At 43.2% G+C, this 21,360-nt stretch overlaps 1 protein-coding gene across 8 annotated transcripts in view; it reads right to left on the bottom strand.

Annotated features, from left to right (window-relative positions):
• The window catches only part of CTNND2 (catenin delta 2), a 1,213,609-nt gene that overhangs the window by 435,110 nt on the left and 757,139 nt on the right, over positions 1-21,360 (bottom strand). For all 8 annotated transcript variants that reach the window (XM_073630701.1, XM_073630699.1, XM_073630697.1 and 5 more), the window contains one exon: positions 18,518-18,701. In XM_073630701.1, the coding sequence (XP_073486802.1) occupies positions 18,518-18,701 (184 nt within the window). The remainder of the gene's footprint in view (positions 1-18,517; positions 18,702-21,360) is intronic.

Genomic DNA, 21,360 nt, shown 5'->3' on the forward strand with positions numbered 1-21,360 from the left:
CAGAACAGGTCTCTGGGATGATGATCCCCAGAGCCTGGGGGGAGATGCCTGTCGAGAACTTCAAGTCCTGCAGGCTTCTCCCTGTCGCCAAGTACCGCAGGGTAGCGACCAGCCTCTGCTCCAGGGTGATGGCTTGCCTCATGCAGGTATCCTGCCTGCTGATATAGGGGGTCAGCGAAGCCAGCAGACGGTAAAATACGTGGTCCGTCATCCTGAGAAAGTTCCTGAAATCATCAGGATTATTCTCACGGATCTCACGGAGCAAAGGCATATGAGAGAACTGGTCACGCTGAAGCAACCAATTCTTGGTCCATGAACTCCTCCCCACCCTGTTCATGGACTGGACTTGTGTCAAGGTCAGGACCCCAACACCAAGCCCCCACACAGCACGAACTCTACGAGGAGCACGTATACGCAACATGGCTAGAAAACGGTCGGCTGCTCAGAACGAAGTAACAGAACGCACTAAAGAACAGCAAGGCCTGTGAAGAGCGACCTGAAAAACAGTAACGAACGAACAAGAACACAATGACTACTTAAAGTCACGCGGAACTTGCTTGCACGCACTGAAGAGCAGATACAAACCCACAAGCACAAACTGAACCGCAGAAAACGATCTGAAAGCCACGAGTCTGAAAAAGCACGAATCGTCTCTCACCAAACTTTTACTAACACGAGATTAGCAAAAGGAGCCCAAAGGGTGCTGCGCTTGGTTCTGAACTGGCCTTTTCTAGTCTCGTCGTACAAGCTTGACGTCACCGCGTTGTTGGCGATCGGAAATTCCGACAACTTTGTGCGACCGTGTGTACGCAAAACAAGTTTGAGCCAACATCCGTCGGAAAAAATCCTAGGATTTTGTTGTCGGAATGTCCGAACAAAGTCCGACCGTGTGTACGGGGCATTGGGCTACTTTCACACTGAGGCGCTTTGCAGGCGATATAGCGCTAAAAATAGCACCTGCAAAGCGCCATGAAAGAGCCGCTCAATTCACTCAAATGTGAAAGCCTGAGGACTTTCACACTGGAGAGGTGCACTTGCAGGACGGTCAAAAAAGTCCTGCAAGCTGCATCCTTGCAGTGCTATAGGAGCAGTGTATTCACCGCTCCTAAAGCACCCTTTTCCATTGAAAACAATGGGGCAGCGCCGCAAATCCGCCTGCAAAGCACCGCTGCAGCAGCGCTTTGCGGGCAGTTTTAACCTTTTTTTGGCTGCTAGCGGAGGTTGAAACCGCCCCGCTAGTGGTCAAATAGTGGCGCTAAAACGACGGTAAAGCGGCGCTAAAAATACCAAATTTTTGCAGGAAAGAGCACACAGGGCAAGTGGGAGTGTTTTAAATATGAATTAAACAATTGAATTAGTCGAGGTATTCCACAGAGTAACAAACATACAAGAATAAAACTAAAACCTACGTACCTAAATTCTAGTATATAAAAAAACAAACAGAACAGATACCCCCGGCATTCCAGATTTACAAGGTATATAACAAGAAATGCAAGGAAGCAATCAGGGTGGCTGAAATAGAATACAAGATACACATTGATATAGCAAGTAAAACAAGTCCCTTTTTTTAACCACTTCAGCTCTAGAAGGTTTTACTCCCTTCATGACCAGGCCCTTTTTTGCTATTTAGCACTGTGCTACTTTAACTGATAATTGTGAGGTCATGCAATGCTGTACCCAAACAAAATGTATATAATTTTTTTACACAAACAGGGCTTTCTTTCAGTGGTATTTGATCACCGCTGAGGGAGCTGACATATTCCCTCTGCGTTTCTTCTGGGATCGCTGGCTCTGTTGCTGTGAGTGGCCAGAACCGCGATAAAGCATGCACGCAGGAGCACTTCGTTCTGGCAAGTTCCGGCAGGATACGCCTGACCTGCAGAGGCTGCATGCAGGGTCAATATCTGCTAAACCGTGCAGGTTTAGGAGATATTCTTTTTACCTACAGGTAAGCCTTATTATATGCTTACACGTAGGTAAAAATCACCAAGCGGGCAATACAACTGCTTTAAACCTTCCCTATCTGCACACCCAAATGGATGGGGATTGGGTACTCAATATATAGAACCTGCATTTGGCTATACGTCTCACATTCATTACTCCTATGTTCCCAAGAGTCTCCCAGAATACACTCAGCCCATAGGACACTGCAATTCCCTCAGTAGAATGAACTCCTTTGGGGTTAGCCTGGGGAAATTGAGCCATGGAGACCAGAGTTTCTCATAATTATTAAGTCGACCCCCATGCTGGTATATGTATCTCTTCAAAAGGAGAGTGTTCCCCATATGAGTCACCCATGTTTTAACCGATGGGGAAGTTATGGATTTCCAAACCAGTAGAATGACCTTCCTAGCCTGAAATAAGGCCCTGGAGAAAGCCACTCTTGTTGTTTTCTCAGGTATCACTTCAAGGATTCCAAGTAAATAATGAATAGGATTCAGTGGAACATTCACCTGACATACTCTATTAAGTGTGGAGAGGACGTCACTCCAGTAGCGATGTAGCTTTGGGCACAGGAGATGAATAAGATCCCCAGATGTTTGTCTGCAACTACCACACAGTGAGTCGGGCAGTCTCATGGGGGGGGGCGGGCACCCCAAAGTAACAACCTAAAAAGGGAATTAACTACCCGAAATGTTATTAAGGGGACTACCACAGGGGAATTATGAAGGACATATAAAAGTTGGTGCATAATTATCATTTTAATTAGATTTGTTTTCCCTGCCAGGAACATTTTGAGGTTATTCCAAATGTTTATTTTGTCTCTAAACTGGGCCATCAGGGTATACACATTAAGAAAACAATATTCCGGGAGATTTGGATACCCAGGTATCTGAAAGAGGTCACTAAGAGGATGGAGCAGGGAATAGACGCTGCCCGTCCGAGCGAGTTATCCAACATTAATGCAGACTTGGTCCAATTAATAGTGAGATCGGAGAATCGCCCAGACATAACACTGGTCAGAGATGAGGAAGTGTCTCTTAGAAATAGTAACATATCTTCGGCGCATAGCATGATCTTCTCATGCAACTCACCATACTGAAAGCCTACCTTAACAGAGGCATTAAAAACCTTCAGCAATCTGGGCAGGATCATCTCCCCATAGGTGGTATATACCTCCATGGGAATACCATCGTCCTCAGGGGCTTTGCATGTGGGGAAGGAACAGGCCGACCTCGGTATCTCATCAAGAGTAAGATGGGCCGCAGGGGATAGGGGGCGTATGGGCAAATCATTAAGGTATTTCGACCATGATGGATTAACCCCATAAGGAATAGTTAGTCGGCGGGAGATAGCAAACTGCAATGTAACAGGAAAAACAAATCAAACGGTGAGTTGTACTGAATTAAGGTACCTGGTGAGATCCAACTTGTTTTATAATCGCACAACTGCGCAGGAAACATATCTGTAGAAATATGGAACCGAGGGAGTAGCGAAGCTAGAATCATTATGGTGAGAATAAGGATCAGTCCTCTCTGTGCCCATGAGGGCTGTAGGTGCGTTCTGAGAGAGTGCACACACATTGACCTAGCTCAGAGCACTAACGAGATAGGAATAGCCAGTAGCTTTCTTTTCGCTAGGTGTGGGAAAGGAATACTATCCCTTAGTAAGAAAAACGTTGCCCTAGGGCTGACATAGAGGTGCCATACCGACCCGAGGAAGTGTCACCACAAGAATCTGTCTCTGTCGTTGTCAGGTCGCCGACTTCGGAGGTCTTGTTCATGCTGGTCAACCCAAGTGGCCGCGTCTGCAGCTGTTTTAAAGAAGTGGGTTTGGCCTTCAGCTTTGACCCGTAGCCTGGCTGGATAAAGCATAACATATTTTAGTTGAAGGCATTGCAGTCTCTTTTTCACATCAGCGTACTTGGATCTTCTGCGTTGGAGCTCTACAGAGAAGTCAGGGAAAAAGGAGACCCTAGTTCCATTGTACTGGACCGTACCCCTCTCACAGGCGAGGCGCAGGATAATCTCACAATTTTTATAATTTAGCAGGTGGGCAATCATGAATCTTAGTGAGTTACCTGGGGGGAGGGAATGAGGTGGTGTGTGGTGTGCCCGCTCCACTGCAAAGAGGGGAGTAAAGGCCTCCTTGCCAAATATTTCAGTGGGGTCACGATCCTCTACCTATAGCCCAACTATCCAGACTTTGTTTTGCCAGAAGTGATTCTTGATGTTGTCAGCTCTGTTATTAGCTTGTGTAACTTGTTGGGCAGCCATTCTGGCATCTCTGGCAGGGGAGATTAAGGGGGGGGGGGGGGTACAGTGCCTTTGAAAAAGTATTCATGCCCCTTGAAATTTTCCACATTTTGTCATGTTACAATCAAAAACAAAAATGTATTTTATTGGGATTTTATGATAGACCAAAGTGGCACATAATTGTGAAGGGGAAGGAAAATAATTTTTTTTCAAAATTGTTTGCAAAAAATAATGTGAAAAGTGTGGCATACATTTGTATTGAACCTCCCTGAGTCAATACTTTGTAGAACCACCTTTCGCTACAATTACAGCTGCAAGTCTTTTTGGGTATGTCTCTACCAGCTTTGCACATTTAGAGAGTGACATTTTTGCCTAGTCTTCTTTGCAAAATAGCTCAAGCTCTGTCAGATTGGATGGAGAGCATTTGTGAACAACATTTTTCAAGTTTTGCCACAGATTCTCAATTGGATTTAGGTGTGAACTTTGACTGGGCCATTCTAATACATGAATATGCTTTGATCTAAGCCATTTCATTGTAGCTCTGGCTGTATGTTTAGGGTTGTTGTCCTGCTGGAAGGTGAACCTCCACCCTAATCTTAAGTATTTTGCAGACTCTAACAGGTTTTCTTCTAAGATCTTCCACACCTGCCTTCATACCTTTTTCCACATGTTTGCTGTGTCCCCCACATGGCTTCTCGCAAACTGCAAACAGGATTTCTTATGGCTTTCTTCTTGTCATTCTTCCATAAGGGCCAGATTTGTGGAGTGCACGACTAATAGCTGTCCTGTGGACAGCTTCTCCCACCTGAGCTGTGGATCTCTGCAGCTCCTCCAGAGTTACCATGGGGCTCTTGGCTGCTTCTCTGATTAATGCTCTCCTTGCCCAGCCTGTCAGTTTAGGCAGACGGCCATGTCTTGGTAGGTTTGCAGTGATGCGATCCTCTTTTCATTTTAGGATTATAGGCTGAACAGGGCTCCGTGAGATGTTCAGAGCTTGGGATTTTTTTTTAACCTATCCCTGCTTTAAACTTCTCCACAACTTTATCCCTGACCTGTCTGGTGTGTTCCTTGGCCTTCATGATGCTGTTTGTTCACCGAGGTTCTCTAACAAACCTCTGGGGGCTTCATGGAACAGCTGAATTTATACTGAGATTAAATTACACACAGGTGGACTCTATTAGGTGACATCTGAAGTCAATTGGTTCCATTAAATTTTAGTTAGGGTGTCACGGAACGTCCCACACTCCGCTTGAGTTCCTTCCGTCATATACCACTTCCTCCCAGTCTGTATACAGATATCAGATATTCCAACCTCTCTGAGCACAAAACAAGGCGACACTTGCTTGTTGCTAACATGAACTCACTTTTTTTTAGAATCAAAATTACAAGACTTTATATGCCGTTGGAACCTCCTCTAACAATACAACTGTAACTTAATTAACCTAATTAACATGAGCTAATTAACTAATCCTTTATACAGCCTAGGTGATTGAGACATGACCTTTTGCCCAGACTGAGTTAATTATCACAGGACACCTTCTCACAATAGCAGCAGCTCCAATAGGAGTCGTCCCGTCTCCTACATTGTATAGAGGACAATGTCATCAGCTCATTCAATTAACATAAACACAGGTAGTTGGAATGGATGACACCAGCATCTCCTCACAGGATGTGTCCCAACAGAATGAATCAGTCTTATCATTCTAATATGGCATATAAAGGGTCCCCAGAGTCTGTGTGTTTTGGGGGGACATGGAGCTGAATCCAAAGTAACACCAACCCCAGGGTCCCCAGGCATACAGCTCACAGAGAGCACCATTCCCCCAAATGCTAGGGCCCATAATCAAAAGGCAACAGGCTTGCATTCAGTCCTCTCCAACTGCCTCTGTCCCGGCTAGGTCTGTCACATAGGGGTATCAGAGTAAAGAGGGCTGAATACAAATGCACGCCACACTTTTCAGATATGTATTTGTAAAAAAATGGAAAACCATTTATCATCATTTTCCTTCCACTTCACAATTATGTGCCACTCTGTGTTGGTCTATCGCATAAAATCCCATTAAAATACATTTACGTTTTTGGTTGTAACATGACAAAATGTGGAAAATGTCAAGGGGTGTGAATACTTTTTCAAGGCACTGTAGTTGATCCTCCAAATCACTGACCGTGGTTCTCTCTCTCTGATTTTTCCTGGCAGAGGAGTGGCACTGTTTCTTTACAACCCCCAAATTGTTCTTTAAGATCAACCACAGTGGCTGTGCATTTATGAACTGCTTGCAATATTTCACTCAATATTTCACTCAGTGTGGGTTGTGCAGTTTCATCAGTGGGCATGCAAAAAATATCTGGTGTTGGTATAGGGGAAGTCTGTAAGGGAACAGTATTATCCAATGCACCAGGCCCCTCTTGGTCAGCAAGCTCATGATCACATAGGAAGACTTGAGCATCAAGGAGCGAGGAGCAGCCAGCACCCATCAGTTTCTGGGTATAGTATAGCATGTCATTGAACTGCTCTTTCCCCTGGGGTTTGGAAGATTTGTGGGACCCCCAATGTCTTTCAGCTTTTTTGCACCTTGCGGATCGCGTTGTGGCTCAGGGAGTTCGGTGCCATCTTGGGCTTCCAGGGCTGCCACGATCTTGATATCTTTTTCACCCCTATGGCCCATCATCTGTTCCGGGCAAGATGGTGAAAAGTCTGAGTAGATCCAGGAGTCGATAGCCAGCAGTTGTGGTTGTTATGGAGCGGGTTAGATGGCGAGGGAAGGATCAAAAGAGGATGTACCGCGGGAGCTCTGCGATGAGCATCCTCTCACATGCCACTGCAGGCCACGCCCCCACGTGCTGCTTTTTACTAGAAAGCTCTTGGTTCCTTCTCCCGAAACAAACAGATTGTTCCCTCTATACAGAGCCCTGTGTTGTTTGTCAAAACAGGGTTCTGGGCTGTGATTGGACACAGCCAATCAGCAGGTCCTGGTCATGACTCATTGACTGGGACCTGCTGACAAAATTCCGCTGTGCCTGTAGGAGCCACCCATTCGCAGTACAATGCGGGCAGGCTGTCCTAAAGAGGTTACTATATAAATAGGAAAAAAGTTATGAAAGATCAGATAGGCCCTATAACAGATGAACATGGGAAGTTGGTCACAAATGAAACAGAAAAGACAGATGTATTAACCACTTCAGCCCCGGAAGGTTTTACCCACTTCCTGACCAGGCCATTTTTTGCGATACGGCACTGCGTCACTTTAACTGAAAATTGCGTGGTCGTGCAACGTTGTACCCAAACAAAATTTATGTCCTTTTTTTCTCACAAATAGAGCTTTCTTTTGGTGGTATTTGATCACCTCTGTGGTTTTTATTTTTTGCACTATAAACAAAAAAAGAGCGACAATTTAAAAAAATCAGTTTAGGCCAATATGTGTTCTACATATTTTGGTAAAAAAAATTGCAATAAGCGTATATTGATTGGTTTGCGCAAAAGTTATAGAGTCTACAAAATATGGGATAGATTTGCGGACTTTTATTTTTTTTTATGTTTTTACTAGTAATGGCAGCGATCTGAGATTTTTAGCAGGACTGCGACATTGTGGTGGACAAATCTGACCCTATGTGACACTTTTTGGGGACCAGTGACATTATTACAATAATCAGTACTATAAAAATGCACTGCTCAATGTATAAATGACACTGGCAAAGAAGGGGTTAACACTAGGGGGCGATTAAGGGGTTAACTGTGTTCCCTGGGTGTGTTCTAACTGTAGGGGGGATGGGCTGCCAGAGACATGACAGAGATCACTGTTCCCGATCACTGGGAACAGCAGATCTCTGACATGTCTCCTGTCAAAATTGGGGATTTGCCTTGTTTACATAGGCAGATCCCCGATCTGCATCTGTGTACCGCGATCGCGGGTCGCTGGCGGACATTGAGTCTGCAGGAACCATGGGCGCACTCCCACGGCATGCAGCGGTGTGCAGGCGCCCACAGTTTGACATGCACGGACCGCTGTATATGCACAGTGGTTCGCGCAGGAGAGCCAACCTGTCGCAGTATGACTGCGGCGGCTGGTTGGCAAGTGGTTAAAGTGTTACTAAACCCATAACAGGAAAATCAGTCTGTATATGCAGTAAAGAATGCTTGTTATACTCACTGTGAAACCTAAGGGGTTATTCCTCCGCATTGTGTAAAAAGGCTGTTTGATCCTGGCTTCTCTGATCCCCCACCTTCTTCCACTGACTTCTAATAATTTCCTGATAACACAGAGTCTATGGAGTCACGCTGCACATGCTCAGTTTGGTGTGTATTGCTAAAGATGTTTTTTTTCTTGGGAGGATGCATGTGATCAGCACAGGGCCAATCAGCACTGTCCAGGCAATGGATCAGGGGTTTTACAGTCTCATAGGTCAGTCAATAAAACTCTTCCTACAAGCTTTAACCAATGCTTGGATGGACACTGATAGAAGTCACAAGACTGCTCTAACTGCTAATGAGAAAAGGTATTTACAGTATCTCACAAAAGTGAGTACACCCCTCACATTTTTGTAAATATTTTATTATATTTTTTCATGTGACAACACTGAAGAAATTACACTTTGCTACAATGTAAAGTAGTGAGTGTACAGCTTGTATAACAGTGTAAATTTGCTGTCCCCTCAAAATAACTCAACACACAGCCATTAATGTCTAAACCGCTGGCAACAAAAGTGAATACACCCCTAAGTGAAAATGTTCAAATCGGACCCAAAGTGTCAATATTTTGTGTGGACACCATTATTTTCCAGCACTGCCTTAACCCTCTTGGCATGGCAACATCACAGAGCTGGTGGATGTTAGAGACCTTGCGCTCCTCCACCTTCCATTTGAGGAATCCCCACAGATGCTCAATAGGGTTTAGGTCTGGAGACATGCTTGGCCAGTCCATCACCTTTACCCTCAGCTTCTTTAGCAAGGCAGTGGTCGTCTTGGAGGTGTGTTTGGGGTCGTTATCATGTTGGAATACTGCCCTGCGGTCCAGTCTCTGAAGGGAGGGGGATCATGCTCTGCTTCAGTATGTCACCGTACATGTTGGCATTCATGGTTCCCTCAATGAGCTGTAGCATGCAGCCCTAGACCATGACACTCCCACCACCACCATGCTTGACTGTAGGCAAGACATACTTGTCTTTGTACTCCTCACCTGGTTGCCGCCACACACGCTTGACACAATCTGAACCAAATAAGTTTATCTTGGTCTCATCAGACCACAGGACATGGTTCCAGCAATCTATGTCCTTAGTCTGTTTGTCTTGCAGGCTTTCTTGTGCATCGTCTTTAGAAGAAGCTTCATTCTGGGACGACAGCCATGCAGACCAATTTCATGCAGTGTGAGGCGTATGGTCTGAGCACTGACAGGCTGAACCCCCCACCCCTTCAACCTCTGCAGCAATGCTGGCAGCACTCATACGTCTATTTGCCAAAGACAACCTCTGGATATGACGCTGAGCATGTGCACGCAACTTCTTTGGTCGACGATGGCAAGGCCTGTTCTGAGTGGAACCTGTCCTGTTAAACCGCTGTATGGTCTTGGTCACTATGCTGCAGCTCAGTTTTAGGGTCTTGGCAATCTTCTTATAGCCTAGGCAAGTGATGGCAAACCTTGGCACCCCAGATGTTTTGGAACTATATTTCCCATGATGCTCATTCACTCTGCAGTGTAGTTGAGCATCATGGGAAATTTAATTCCAAAACATCTGGGGTGCCATCACTGGTCTAGGCCATCTTTATGTAGAGAAACAATTTATTTTTTCAGATCCTCAGAGAGTTCTTTGACATGAGGTGCCATGTTGCACTTACAAAGGCCAGTAAGAGAGTGAGAGCGATAACACCAAATTTAACACACTTGCTCTCCATTCACGCCTGAGACCTTGGAACACTAATGAGTCACACGACACTGGGGAGGGAGAATGGATAATTGTGCCCAATTTGCTGGCTGCTGGCTGGCACCTTGCCGTGGGTTGCTGGGTGGCTGCTGGCTGGCTGACCTGGACCATTGCTGTGGATGGCTGCTGGCTGGCTGGCCTGGCACCTTGCTGTGGGTGGGTGGTTGGCTGCTGGCTGGCTGCCTGTCCTGGCAGCTTGCTGTGAGTGGATGGGTGGCTGCTGGCTGGCTGGCCTGGCACCTTGCTCTGGATGGCTGGCTGCTGGCTGTCTGGCCTGGCATCTTGCTGTGGATGGCTACTGGCTGGCCTGGCACCTTGCTGTGGGTGGGTGGCTGGCTGCTGGCGTGTCCATTCGAGTGTTGAAGTGAGGTGAGGGAGGCCAGGACTGTCAGACTCACGTTTAGGCCCAGTGCGAGGAGGCGTAATGATGTTGTGTGCGTGTGCGCCCCACCTTCCAGGCTTCTGGGCCCCAAAAAGATGGCCCCGGCCTGCGGTGACCAATATTGGTAACATCGGTATAGTTCGCTATCGATACCGATTCTTCTAAAATTGTGGATATCGGCCCGCAATAATCGGCCGTATTGATAATCAGTTGACCTCCAAACCCTAGACCATCAGAGTATGAATCATTAACCACTATTCTCTGAATACGTTTTTCTATCCATTTACAAACTGATTTTTCCAGGCCTGTAGAAAAATCATATGTGATACTGTATTGTTTATAGTTAAAACCCAATAAACAAAATGAACTGAAAAACTGCTATGTTAATGATATTGTGTTTTTTATTTTTCATAGTTACACATAAAGTATCTTTATCCAGAAGAGTTGAGCAGAGACATATTCCCTTCTCAGGACACTGAGATAAATGGAGCCTATTCAGAATATGCACGATAAAGCCACTAAATGGGGCTGTGCCTTCTGTTTTGCCTAGTGTCCAACTTCCTAGAGGCAGCAACTATGCCAGCCATAGAAGACTGATTGTGTCCCCCAAGGAATTTGGAGAAAGTACTTTAAAACTTAAGCACTATAAAATTTATAATAAAGTTAATGTAACAGTTCCAAAAGCGTTAACACTTTAAAGTACATTTTCTGTTAAAAAATGTTTCTATACTTTTTAGCGGTGGCTGTGGTTATAACACATTTAGACATTCCTTAAGCTTTTGACAGTGTACCTCACAGGTGGCTAAAGTGCAAAATGTAGTTTTACACTTTAGCCACCTGTGAGGCACACTGTCAAAAGCTTAAGGAATGTCTAAATGTGTTACAACCACAGCCACCGCTCTCTTTAATCCTTAGATGCAGACAAGCAAAGAAAGTGTTTCCACCGCTCAGGCTGACACTGACCCAGGTGTAAGTAGAAGTTTCAGAGCAGAAGAGCTCCAGGCTATAGCAGCTATGAGTAAACACTCAGTCCTGAGTGCGAAACGCGTCAGCTTACCTGTACTTTCTGCATGACAGTCTTGTTATTTTGATGATCCCATTTTTTCAATAAAGTGAAGTTTTTTGACTACATCCGGTGTGCGGCATCCAAATCTTCTCCTCCATTCAAACACCGCTCTCTTTAAGTTTCTGCTTATTTTCTCATAAAAAGGAAATCGATTTGTTTAATACTGCTTCCTAAATCTGTGCTGACTGTTGCTTGACCATTCAAATATTGTTAATACAAAAGAAATGTAAGTTACAGGTCTCTAGTTACTGGGCAAACTCAAGCTCTCACTCCCTGCACTATTCCTCCAAAAGGTGCTTACATGATATCTGACCTTTTCCCAGGTTTTTTTTCATTCAATGGGCAAAGCAGAGCAGTGCACATACGTCACACAACAGTAACATATGGGCAACACTGCCAGCCAGAAGTCTGTCCCATCACCATGTAGGTAATCATCAGTTCCGTGACCAGAAATCCCCAAAGACAGAAACGGTTTATGAAAAAGAGATTTTAAAGGGGTTGTAAACCCTTGTGTTTTTTCACCTTAATGCATCAAGTCACCGGCCCCCCAGCCCCCCATTTTACTTACCTTAGCCCCTTTATCTCCTCAGCGGGGACACGCTGTCCCTCTCTTTACAGGGTCCCGGCTCTTGATTGAATAGATTGATAGCAGCGCAGCCATCGGCTCCCGCTGCTGTCAATCAAATCTAATGGCTTGGGTGCCGGGGGCGGGGCCGAATCTGGCATTCGTGTCTGTGGACGCAAATGCTGGACTCGGGAGCGTGCCCGCAAAGTAAACACTTCAGGAGAGCGCTTCTCCTAGGGGGTTATCTGATGCAGGGAGGAGCCGCGAGAGCCACCAGGGACCCCCAGAAGAGGATTTTCAGGGCCACGCTGTGCAAAACGAGCTAGACAGTGGAGGTAAGTATGATATGTTTGTTATATTAAAAAAATTAAAAATTATCCTTTACAATCACTTTAACTTAATTCCCCAGTGGTAAAAACTGTTTGAACGGGGATCAAGACCAGAGCCTGATGACAGCTTAAGCCAGGGCAAATGGTACTGGTCTGGTTGTCAGAAACCATGAAATCAGACCGAGACAGAAGTACAGTTAAATCACACTTGTTTAATAATAAAAGTAAAAAGAACAAACGTAGTCAAAACATAGCCAAAGTTCAGTAACTGGAATGGCTAGTCAACCAAGTCAGAAGTCAGGGATCAAAGTAGTGGAACAGCAAGCAGGATCCAGAGCCAGAAGGGATGTCAGCAAAGCCAGTCTTTAAACAGGAACACAGGAGATGTTTCTTGTGATGTTGACCAAGGCAAAGGCAGAGCTCTTCTGGACTGGACGGCTTAAGTAGGCAAGACTGACAAGCAGGATATCAACAACAGCTGAGTAACTGCTGTGGAGAGAGATGGGAGCTGGCAATTAGCTGACAGCTGAGCGGCCAGCTTAGAGAAGGAAGGGCTGAGCCCTGACAGTACCCCCCCTCCTTAACCACCCCTCCCCCTCGGAGAACCACCTGGCTTGAGGGGAAAACGTCTATGGAAATCATGGAGGAGGACAGGGGCATGTACGTCCGAGGATGAGACCCAAGATCGTTCCTTTGGACCGTACCCTTTCCAATGCACCATGTACTGTATGCACCCACGGAACCTACGGGAGTCAACAATGGACTGTACTTCATACTTCTCATGGTTCTCAACCTGTACAGGGCTAGGACGTGGCACCGAGGTGGTAAAGCAGTTGCAGATCAAAGGCTTTAATAAGGAGACATAAAATACATTTGAAATATGCATATTAGAAGGAAGGTCTAATGTGTAAGCCACTGGGTTAATCCTGCAAAGAATACGGAAAGGCCCAATAAACCGAGGTGCAAACTTCAGTGAGGGAACATAAAGTCGGAGATTGCGAGATGACAGCCAGACCCTGTCCTCAACCTGGTAGGAAGGCGCAGGCAGGCGTCTGCGGTCAGCATGGAGTCTGTACCTATCATTAGCATGACGCAAAGCCTCCTGGACTTTTGCCCAAGTGGAACGAAGACCACAGAGATGCTCCTCTAATGCAGGAATATTCTGTGGAACAAACCAGTCAGACAACATGGAAGATTGGAAACCACAATTCGCCATAAACGGGGACAATCGCAAAGCAGAATTCAAGGCACTGTTGTGAGCAAGCTCTGCCCACGGTAATAGGTCTAACCAGTTGTTATGATGGTCAGAAATATAGCAATGTAGGAATTTCTCCAACTGATTGGCTCGTTCTGCGGTCCCATTAGACTGCGGGTAATATTCAGAGGAATAAGCAAGCTGAATTCTCAACTGTGCACAAAAGGCTCGCCAGAACCGAGACACAAACTGACTACCCCTGTCCGAGACAATCACCTTGGGTAGCCCATGTAAGTGAAAGATCTCCCAAGCAAAAATGGAAGCCAGTTCCTTAGAAGTGGGCAACTTCTTAAGTGGAATACAATGACACATCTTTGAGAACCGGTCAACCACCATAAGGATAACTGTGTTGCCCTGGGAGTTGGGTAACTCCACAATGAAATTCATAGACAGGTGGGTCCAGGGCCTCTCTCCATTGGGTATGGGTTGTAGGAGGCCCACTGGAAGGTGTCGTGGAGTCTTACTCTGAGCACACACGGAACAGGCAGCTATGAAGGCAGTTACATCAGCACGTAGACTAGGCCACCAGAATAGTTGGGAAATGGCCCAAACTAGTTGATTCTTCCCAGGGTGGCCAGCTGCCTTAGGAGAATGGTAAGTCTGGAGCAGCAGCAGGGTCGGCCTGCAACATAGGTTGTATGGGGGCAGTCACAGTGGGAGATTCCAGGTGAGCCATGCAACTCAGGAGCGTTTGTAACGCCATAGCGAACTGATCAATGCGGTGAGCCAGTTCATCCAATCTGGAAAAAATATTACCAACAAGTGGATTAACTGCATCTTCTGAATTCATGGCCTTAGCCTACTGTCAGAAACCATGAAATCAGACCGAGACAGAAGTACAGGTAAATCACACTTGTTTAATAATAAATGTAAAAAGAACAAACATAGTCAAAACATAGCCAAAGTTCAGTAACTGGAATGGATAGTCAGCCAAGCCAGAAGTCAGGGATCAAAGTAGTGGAACAGCAAGCAGAATCCAGAGCCAGAAGGGATGTCAGCAAAGCCAGTATTTAAACAGTAACACAGAAGATTTTTTTTGTGATGTTGACCAAGGCGAGGGCAGAGCTCCTCTGGACTGGATGGCTTAAGTAGGCAGGACTGACAAGCAGGATATCAACAACAGCTGAGTAACTGTGGAGAGAGATGGGAGCTGGCAATTAGCTGACAGCTGAGTGGCCAGCTCAGAGAAGGAAGGGCTTAGCCCAGCCCTGACACTGGTGCAATAACATTTGATATTGACCAAGCATGACAGCAGGAAATACCTGCTGGCCAAAATTTAAGCAGTTTGAGGATCACTGATTTACTGTCCAGGAAACATATGACAAGCAAAAGAGTGGTAGCTCAGGAACAATAATGGGATATGACGAGGTTGGTGATCCATAAACCTGCACCAAGGGCTGTCTAGAACTCTTCGTCAGATCAATAGACACACAAAGGGTGACCGGGGAGGGAGATTACAACTGAGGTTCTCTGTACAAGGACATGTCCAATGCCAACATACAAATCTTTACAAAGATATGTGTACACGACTGAACAGACACCTACTGTCAAGGGGGTCACTATGAACTGAAAAAAAACCCACAGCGTTGAGAAGTGAGACAATGTTGTAAATGGTATTGCCAGGATCGCAAACTGTTTCAAAGGGCACTTTTACAATTGAAGGATATATTAAAGAGGGACAGCCAGACTAATGACACAGGAAAATCCAGAACAGTAGAAAAGACAGCATTAACCATTGAGGCCCTCATTCAGGTTTGATGAGAAACTATAGTCATTAGTTTGTTGATTGAAAAAACAGAAGGCCCACTGGTCCCACTGGCCCTCTGGATAAACTAAGTCTCCCTAAAGGGGTCTCACACTTGTACAGCATAAATAGAGAAAGACTCATGTACTGTTGGGGATCTTAGGAAATAAGAAGACAGAAGCTAGCCATAGAGAAACAGCACAGGATTAATATGTGTTGAAAGTAAAACATCTAGTACTTCTATGAGATGTCTCTACTTTTAACCTTCAGGGGCTCTAGTAACCAGACATCTGCATGCCCATTCTGGAATGAGTACACTTTTGCTATTAAGAATAACAACTTTCACTTGGACTGTAGCTATGACATAGTGATCATATGCAGGCTTCATTTGCTTTAAAAGATTACCACAGAATACGACCTGCATATGAACCCTATGTTTGACCTGGAAATAGACAAAAAGGTTTGCTTTTGTAATGATTTTCAAACAAAAAATATATGATTGAATAGAAAGCTACATTTGTCAAAAAGATGTAAGTGGAGTATACCTTAGTATTAATATATATATATATATATATATATATATATATATATATATATATATATATATATATATATATATTTTTTTTTTTTTTTTTTTTTTTTTTTTTAATCATATGATGTTTGGGATTAGATGTTTTGGGATTAGACTTATGATTTTCAAATAACCTAAAATTCTTAACAGCAGATAAAAATGTGAATGCACTATACAAGATTAGTGGGATAAAATTGGGTGAATCGTGTCTGCCATGTGGTATAAAAAAAACTCACTCTATCGAATACACAAAATAGCAGAAATGGAGGGGTTGCTACACATAGCTCGGGACACACCACAAAAATGTAACTTGAAGTGGGCATGCTGGACACCTTTTCAAACTACCTCAGAATTCTCCCATTTAAATAACGTTTCTGGTTAAGTTTAGGAAACCATACACAATGATATAATATCTTTCCATTAAACAATTATAATCATGCAAATTAAATTTGACCTACAGTTCCCTCCTCTACATAGGCCGTCACCCCTCAATGCCTATATGAGATCCTGCTGTGGTCAAGAATAACCACAAAAATACCAAGAGGGAGCAGGAGATGGCACCCCCCCACACACACACACACACACACACTTCCAAATATACTGTTGGAATTCAACATGAATATCGTATTTGTACATATATTTCATTACTATACCTAAGAGAAGAAAACTCACATGGTTTTTGAAAAGGCTGAAAGTGTCACACTTCCGGGAGGGCAGGATGTGGCCTCCCAGGTTGGAATGTGGCCTGTTGAGCTCCCATTGCGCATGACAATGCTGGCTCCGACCTGTCTATGGGAATTTCCTGATTAACTACTATCCACCCAGGCTTCAAAAGGCAGCTAAACTGACAGGGATGATGGATGAGGTGAGATACAGGAAATCAAGGGCCCAGGTGTTTGTGAAATCTGACATCGGCCGGATGCATGGACCAACACTGCCCCCCAGAGGACAAGACGGTCCATATGATAGGCTGTTGAGGGAATGCCCCAGAGACACTGTGATTCGTCCAAAGGCAAAGTTGGGCAGGCAAAAGGGGGGGGGGGTCTGGATGAGGTATGTTTGTTAAAAGGAAATGTTTGCTAAGAATCAGTCTCTTGAAGACCTGAGGACCAGCCGAGGAGGATGTGCTAAGTATCAATCTTGTATTGTGTTACGATTGTAGGCCTTGTAGTATTGCAATTTTCTTGTAGTATCTTTATGTTAGTTTTCCTAATTATGCTGTTTTAATACATTCCTATTTTTATTGGGAAATAAATGTAACTTGTTTTACTAGCAGCACCGTGTGTTTGGTTTCATAGCTAACCTGGTATTATTGTGATATTAACAATAGCATGTGCTCAGAGTTTAATAGGCCAACTAATTATAGGGACTAGACAAATTAATACACAGATATAATATTAATAATTATATCGATTACTACATATACCTAACTCCCCATCCCCTCCTTTTTTTTTCTTCTTTTCTTTCCTCCCTCTACTCCAACCCTATTATTATTTTACCTTTAAATTGGTCACTATGTGTGTACCATAACTAAAGCTTTTTTTTTACCTTTTACCCACAAAGTCCATGAGATACATGGTACACGCAGACTGGATACATCTCCTCTCACACTCTTTTTTGACTTACATACCCCATGAGAACTACAGAATAACATACTTTCTCTCATAAGCGACATTGGCACACTTGTAAACGACCAGGACTCTTTTGCTATTATTGCTTTATTAAGATAGAAGATTTTGAAAACAGTAGGTCTATCCATATACCTATTCACAATCCTGGTCCCTGATTATCTACCTTAACCTAATAATGTTTGCCTCCTTTGTTTTCATGGATCTTGAATTATCATTGTTCGAGATGTGTTTACTTATTTTTGTAACTGTTTGAACAGGGCCAACCTGTAGTCACAAGCTGTTCTACCAAAGGTTTCTGTATCTTATTGTATGACGACTGTTTATACTCACTGTATACTCTTTTCTTAAACAAAAATTGTCTTGGAAAAAAAAAAAAAAAGACAATCAAAAACATTAAAAAAACAAAAACAAACATAGACAATGGCCCAAAGTACTAATTTTAATAAATGTGGAAAAAAGTTTCCAATTTCATAATTGTGCTAGAGACACAAACAAAACATAACATTATGGAAGAAAGTGCAAATGAAAGAAATAGTTCTCTGCTCTGTTACAAAGCTGGTAAAAAGTCCTGTTTGTGTCCTCTGACTTCAAGAGCCCATGAACCCCTGCAGCCCTCTGGTTATGACTGAGTTGTACACCATTCAGTGTTGTGGCTTCTGAAGTCAGGAGGCTATTGGTTTACATTTTATAGTACTAATGGCAACAATATTTTAAAAACTATGTAGACAATTTTATATTGTATGCAATATTTCATGTCTGTTTTTATTCTAAACTTTTTTTATAGCAGATTACATAATACAGCTACAAACATAGAATAAATACACATTTTACATACACTTTTTTTTATTGTTTTGAAACTTACCTTAGGCACCCAGTGGCATTGCGCAGCACCTGTGATGAATGTAACTGTATTTTACGATCATCCTGTAAGATAGCGTTTTCCCACCCTGAATGAGGGATAATCACTGCATTGGTCAACACTGCGAGGGCATCTTGAATAATTGGCATTTTAAGGGCATCACATGAAGACAGGTTCCACAGAACTCCTAAATGCAATAAAACAGTGCACAATAATACAAAATAACTCAATTTAAATGTATATTTTTCCTATTTAAGTTTTCACATGTGAACTACAAAAAAAAAAAAAAAGAAACAGGAAATCCCCAAGCTATACATTTCATTGACACTTAAAAAAAGCTGCTTGCAATTTGAGATGGCTATACTCATCCAAAATAAAATCATTAAGATTTTATCCTATTGTGGATCCAATAAAAACTACAAATACCTTTAATATGGTACAAGAAATGTGTATACAACATTGTAATGCTTATTAGAGCCCTATGTGAGAGATATCATTCCATTCTGCATCTGTGTGGCTACCAAGCATTACAACAATGGGATCCACTATTTTTATGTTAACTTTTTATTCAAGAAGCTTTTCAAGATATTTACATACACAGGGCATGCGGTTACAAAGCTATTACAAGAAACACATATTTGTGGGATGACTATAATTGAAATAATACCATGGGTGTACAATAACCCTGTAACAATGGAGATGCTTGAAAATCAGCAAATAAACCAATAAGTGGAAACATATCACTTAAAAAGAAAACCTTAAAAGTGTTACAATGCAGGGGGGCAAAAATGCTCAAAAAAGCCTCAGAACGAGTGAACCGATTACTGGGTAAGGCTTAGAAAGTGGAAGAGTTACTAAATGCCCACCAGCACATCTACATGGTGCATACCTCCCCAGGGTCAGGGCTATCTTCTGCAAACAAAGTTTCTAATGCCATGATCTCATTTAAAATCAGGGCCCATTCTAAGAGGTGGGGCAAGGAAGTAGATTTCCAATATCAGGACACAGCAACCCGAGTCAATGTAGTAGACCAGTGTTTCTCAACTCCAGTCCTCAAGGCGCACCAACAGGTCATGTTTTCTGGATTACCACTATTTTGCACAGGTGATTTGATCAGTTTCACTGCCTTAGTAATTACCACAGCCGTTTCATCTGAGGGAAATCTTGAAAACATGACCTGTTGGTGCGCCTTGAGGACTGGAGTTGAGAAACACTGTAGTAGACAATGCCATAAGATGCCCTTTTTAATTTTGGAGATGGACTCAGGGATCCTTGACAACAGGGCAATGGCCGGGGTAGGCTGGATATCAGAAATGCACATAGTTACATAATTAGTCAGATTGAAAAAAGATACAAGTGCATCTAGTTCAACCTATAAAAGGTAAAAAGAGAAAAAATTATCATACCATCTCATATACACAATCCTATACCCACAGTTGATGTAGAGGAAGGCACAAAAAAAAAAACAAAAAAAAAAAACAGCAAAGATTGATCCAATTTGCACCAGCAGGGGAAAAAAATCCCTTCCTGATCGCCTGAGAGGCAATGGGATATTCCCTGGATCAACTTTACCTATAAATGTTAGAATCTAGTTATATTATGTACATTTATGAAGGAATCAAGTCACTTTTAAAGCAAGCTACTGAGCTAGCCAGAACTAGCTCTTGAGGGAGTCTATTCCATATTTTCACAGCTCTTACTGTGAAGAAACATTCTCGTATTTGGAGATTAAATATATTTTCCTCTAGACGTAAAGAGTACCCCCTTTTTCCTCTGTGATGAACATAAGGTGAATAACTCAACACCAAGTTTACTATATGGACGAGAGAAAGAGCTGGGAACACACTGCTCAAAGCCTGTGAGGATCTGATGAGCTGCTGAAGAGATCCAGGTGTTTTCCCGTAGCTGTCTCTTGCTCCTTAGCTCTGTTATCAGCCTCATGGCTTCTCACATGTTCTCCAAGGGAGATAGAAGTGTGTGTCATGGAAGGTTGCTATAAATAGATTAGCAGTCAACTTGTCTAAGAGCAGAGCTCTGCACATTCCTTTCTTCCTTTGCCTATGAAGAGAGGGGTGTGTGCCTTTCCTCCAATCAGCTGTCTTGGCTGTATGCCAATAATCCACTCTCAGTGCTAACCAGGAAGAGAAAAACTTTAACAGGAAGAGCACTTTCTAAAGGGCATATATACAGATGAAGACAGCAGATATACATATAAAACTTATATAGGGAGATTTGTTTCATCCCTGTGTATCATCTGAGGCTGTTCACTTCACTGGGCGTGTGAGGGTTTACATCCACTTTAAGGAGTAGCTATTAATTACAGAGCTGAATTAATTTGTGTCTTTTATGTCTGCCTGAAGTTCAGCTTTAAGATATTGCTTCATATATATTGTAACTAGAAAATGTATTTTGCTATGAAGTTTACACTACAGCTCCTGAATGTAAGCCAGCTGAGTGGTTATGTGCCTAAAACCAAAATTTGATTACCTCAATGTTTTTGAGTCTAATTGCTAACATGTACTGTGTAATATATTAATGGCCCATAAACACAATGGATTCATTGATAAAAATGTGCATAGCTATTCCTCTAATAAAACATGCATGTGCGTTCATTTGACATGAACTAACCTTCTGGTCAAATGTTTTTGGGCTATACGCTTAGGCTATTTTCTCTTCTGGTTAAATGTTCTTATGCTATTGCTTAAGGCTATTTTTCATTCTAATTGAATGTTTTTAGGCTCTTTTCCTGCTGTAAAAAAATTGTTCAAGGACAACCTCTGTGCTTGTTTGTATGTAATAAAACATGAAACAGAAAACAGTGATTGTAAAACTAATTCCTAAAAGGT

This window comes from Aquarana catesbeiana, linkage group LG05 (genome assembly GCF_042186555.1).
Source record: "Aquarana catesbeiana isolate 2022-GZ linkage group LG05, ASM4218655v1, whole genome shotgun sequence".
In the NCBI taxonomy this organism is placed as follows: domain Eukaryota; kingdom Metazoa; phylum Chordata; class Amphibia; order Anura; family Ranidae; genus Aquarana; species Aquarana catesbeiana.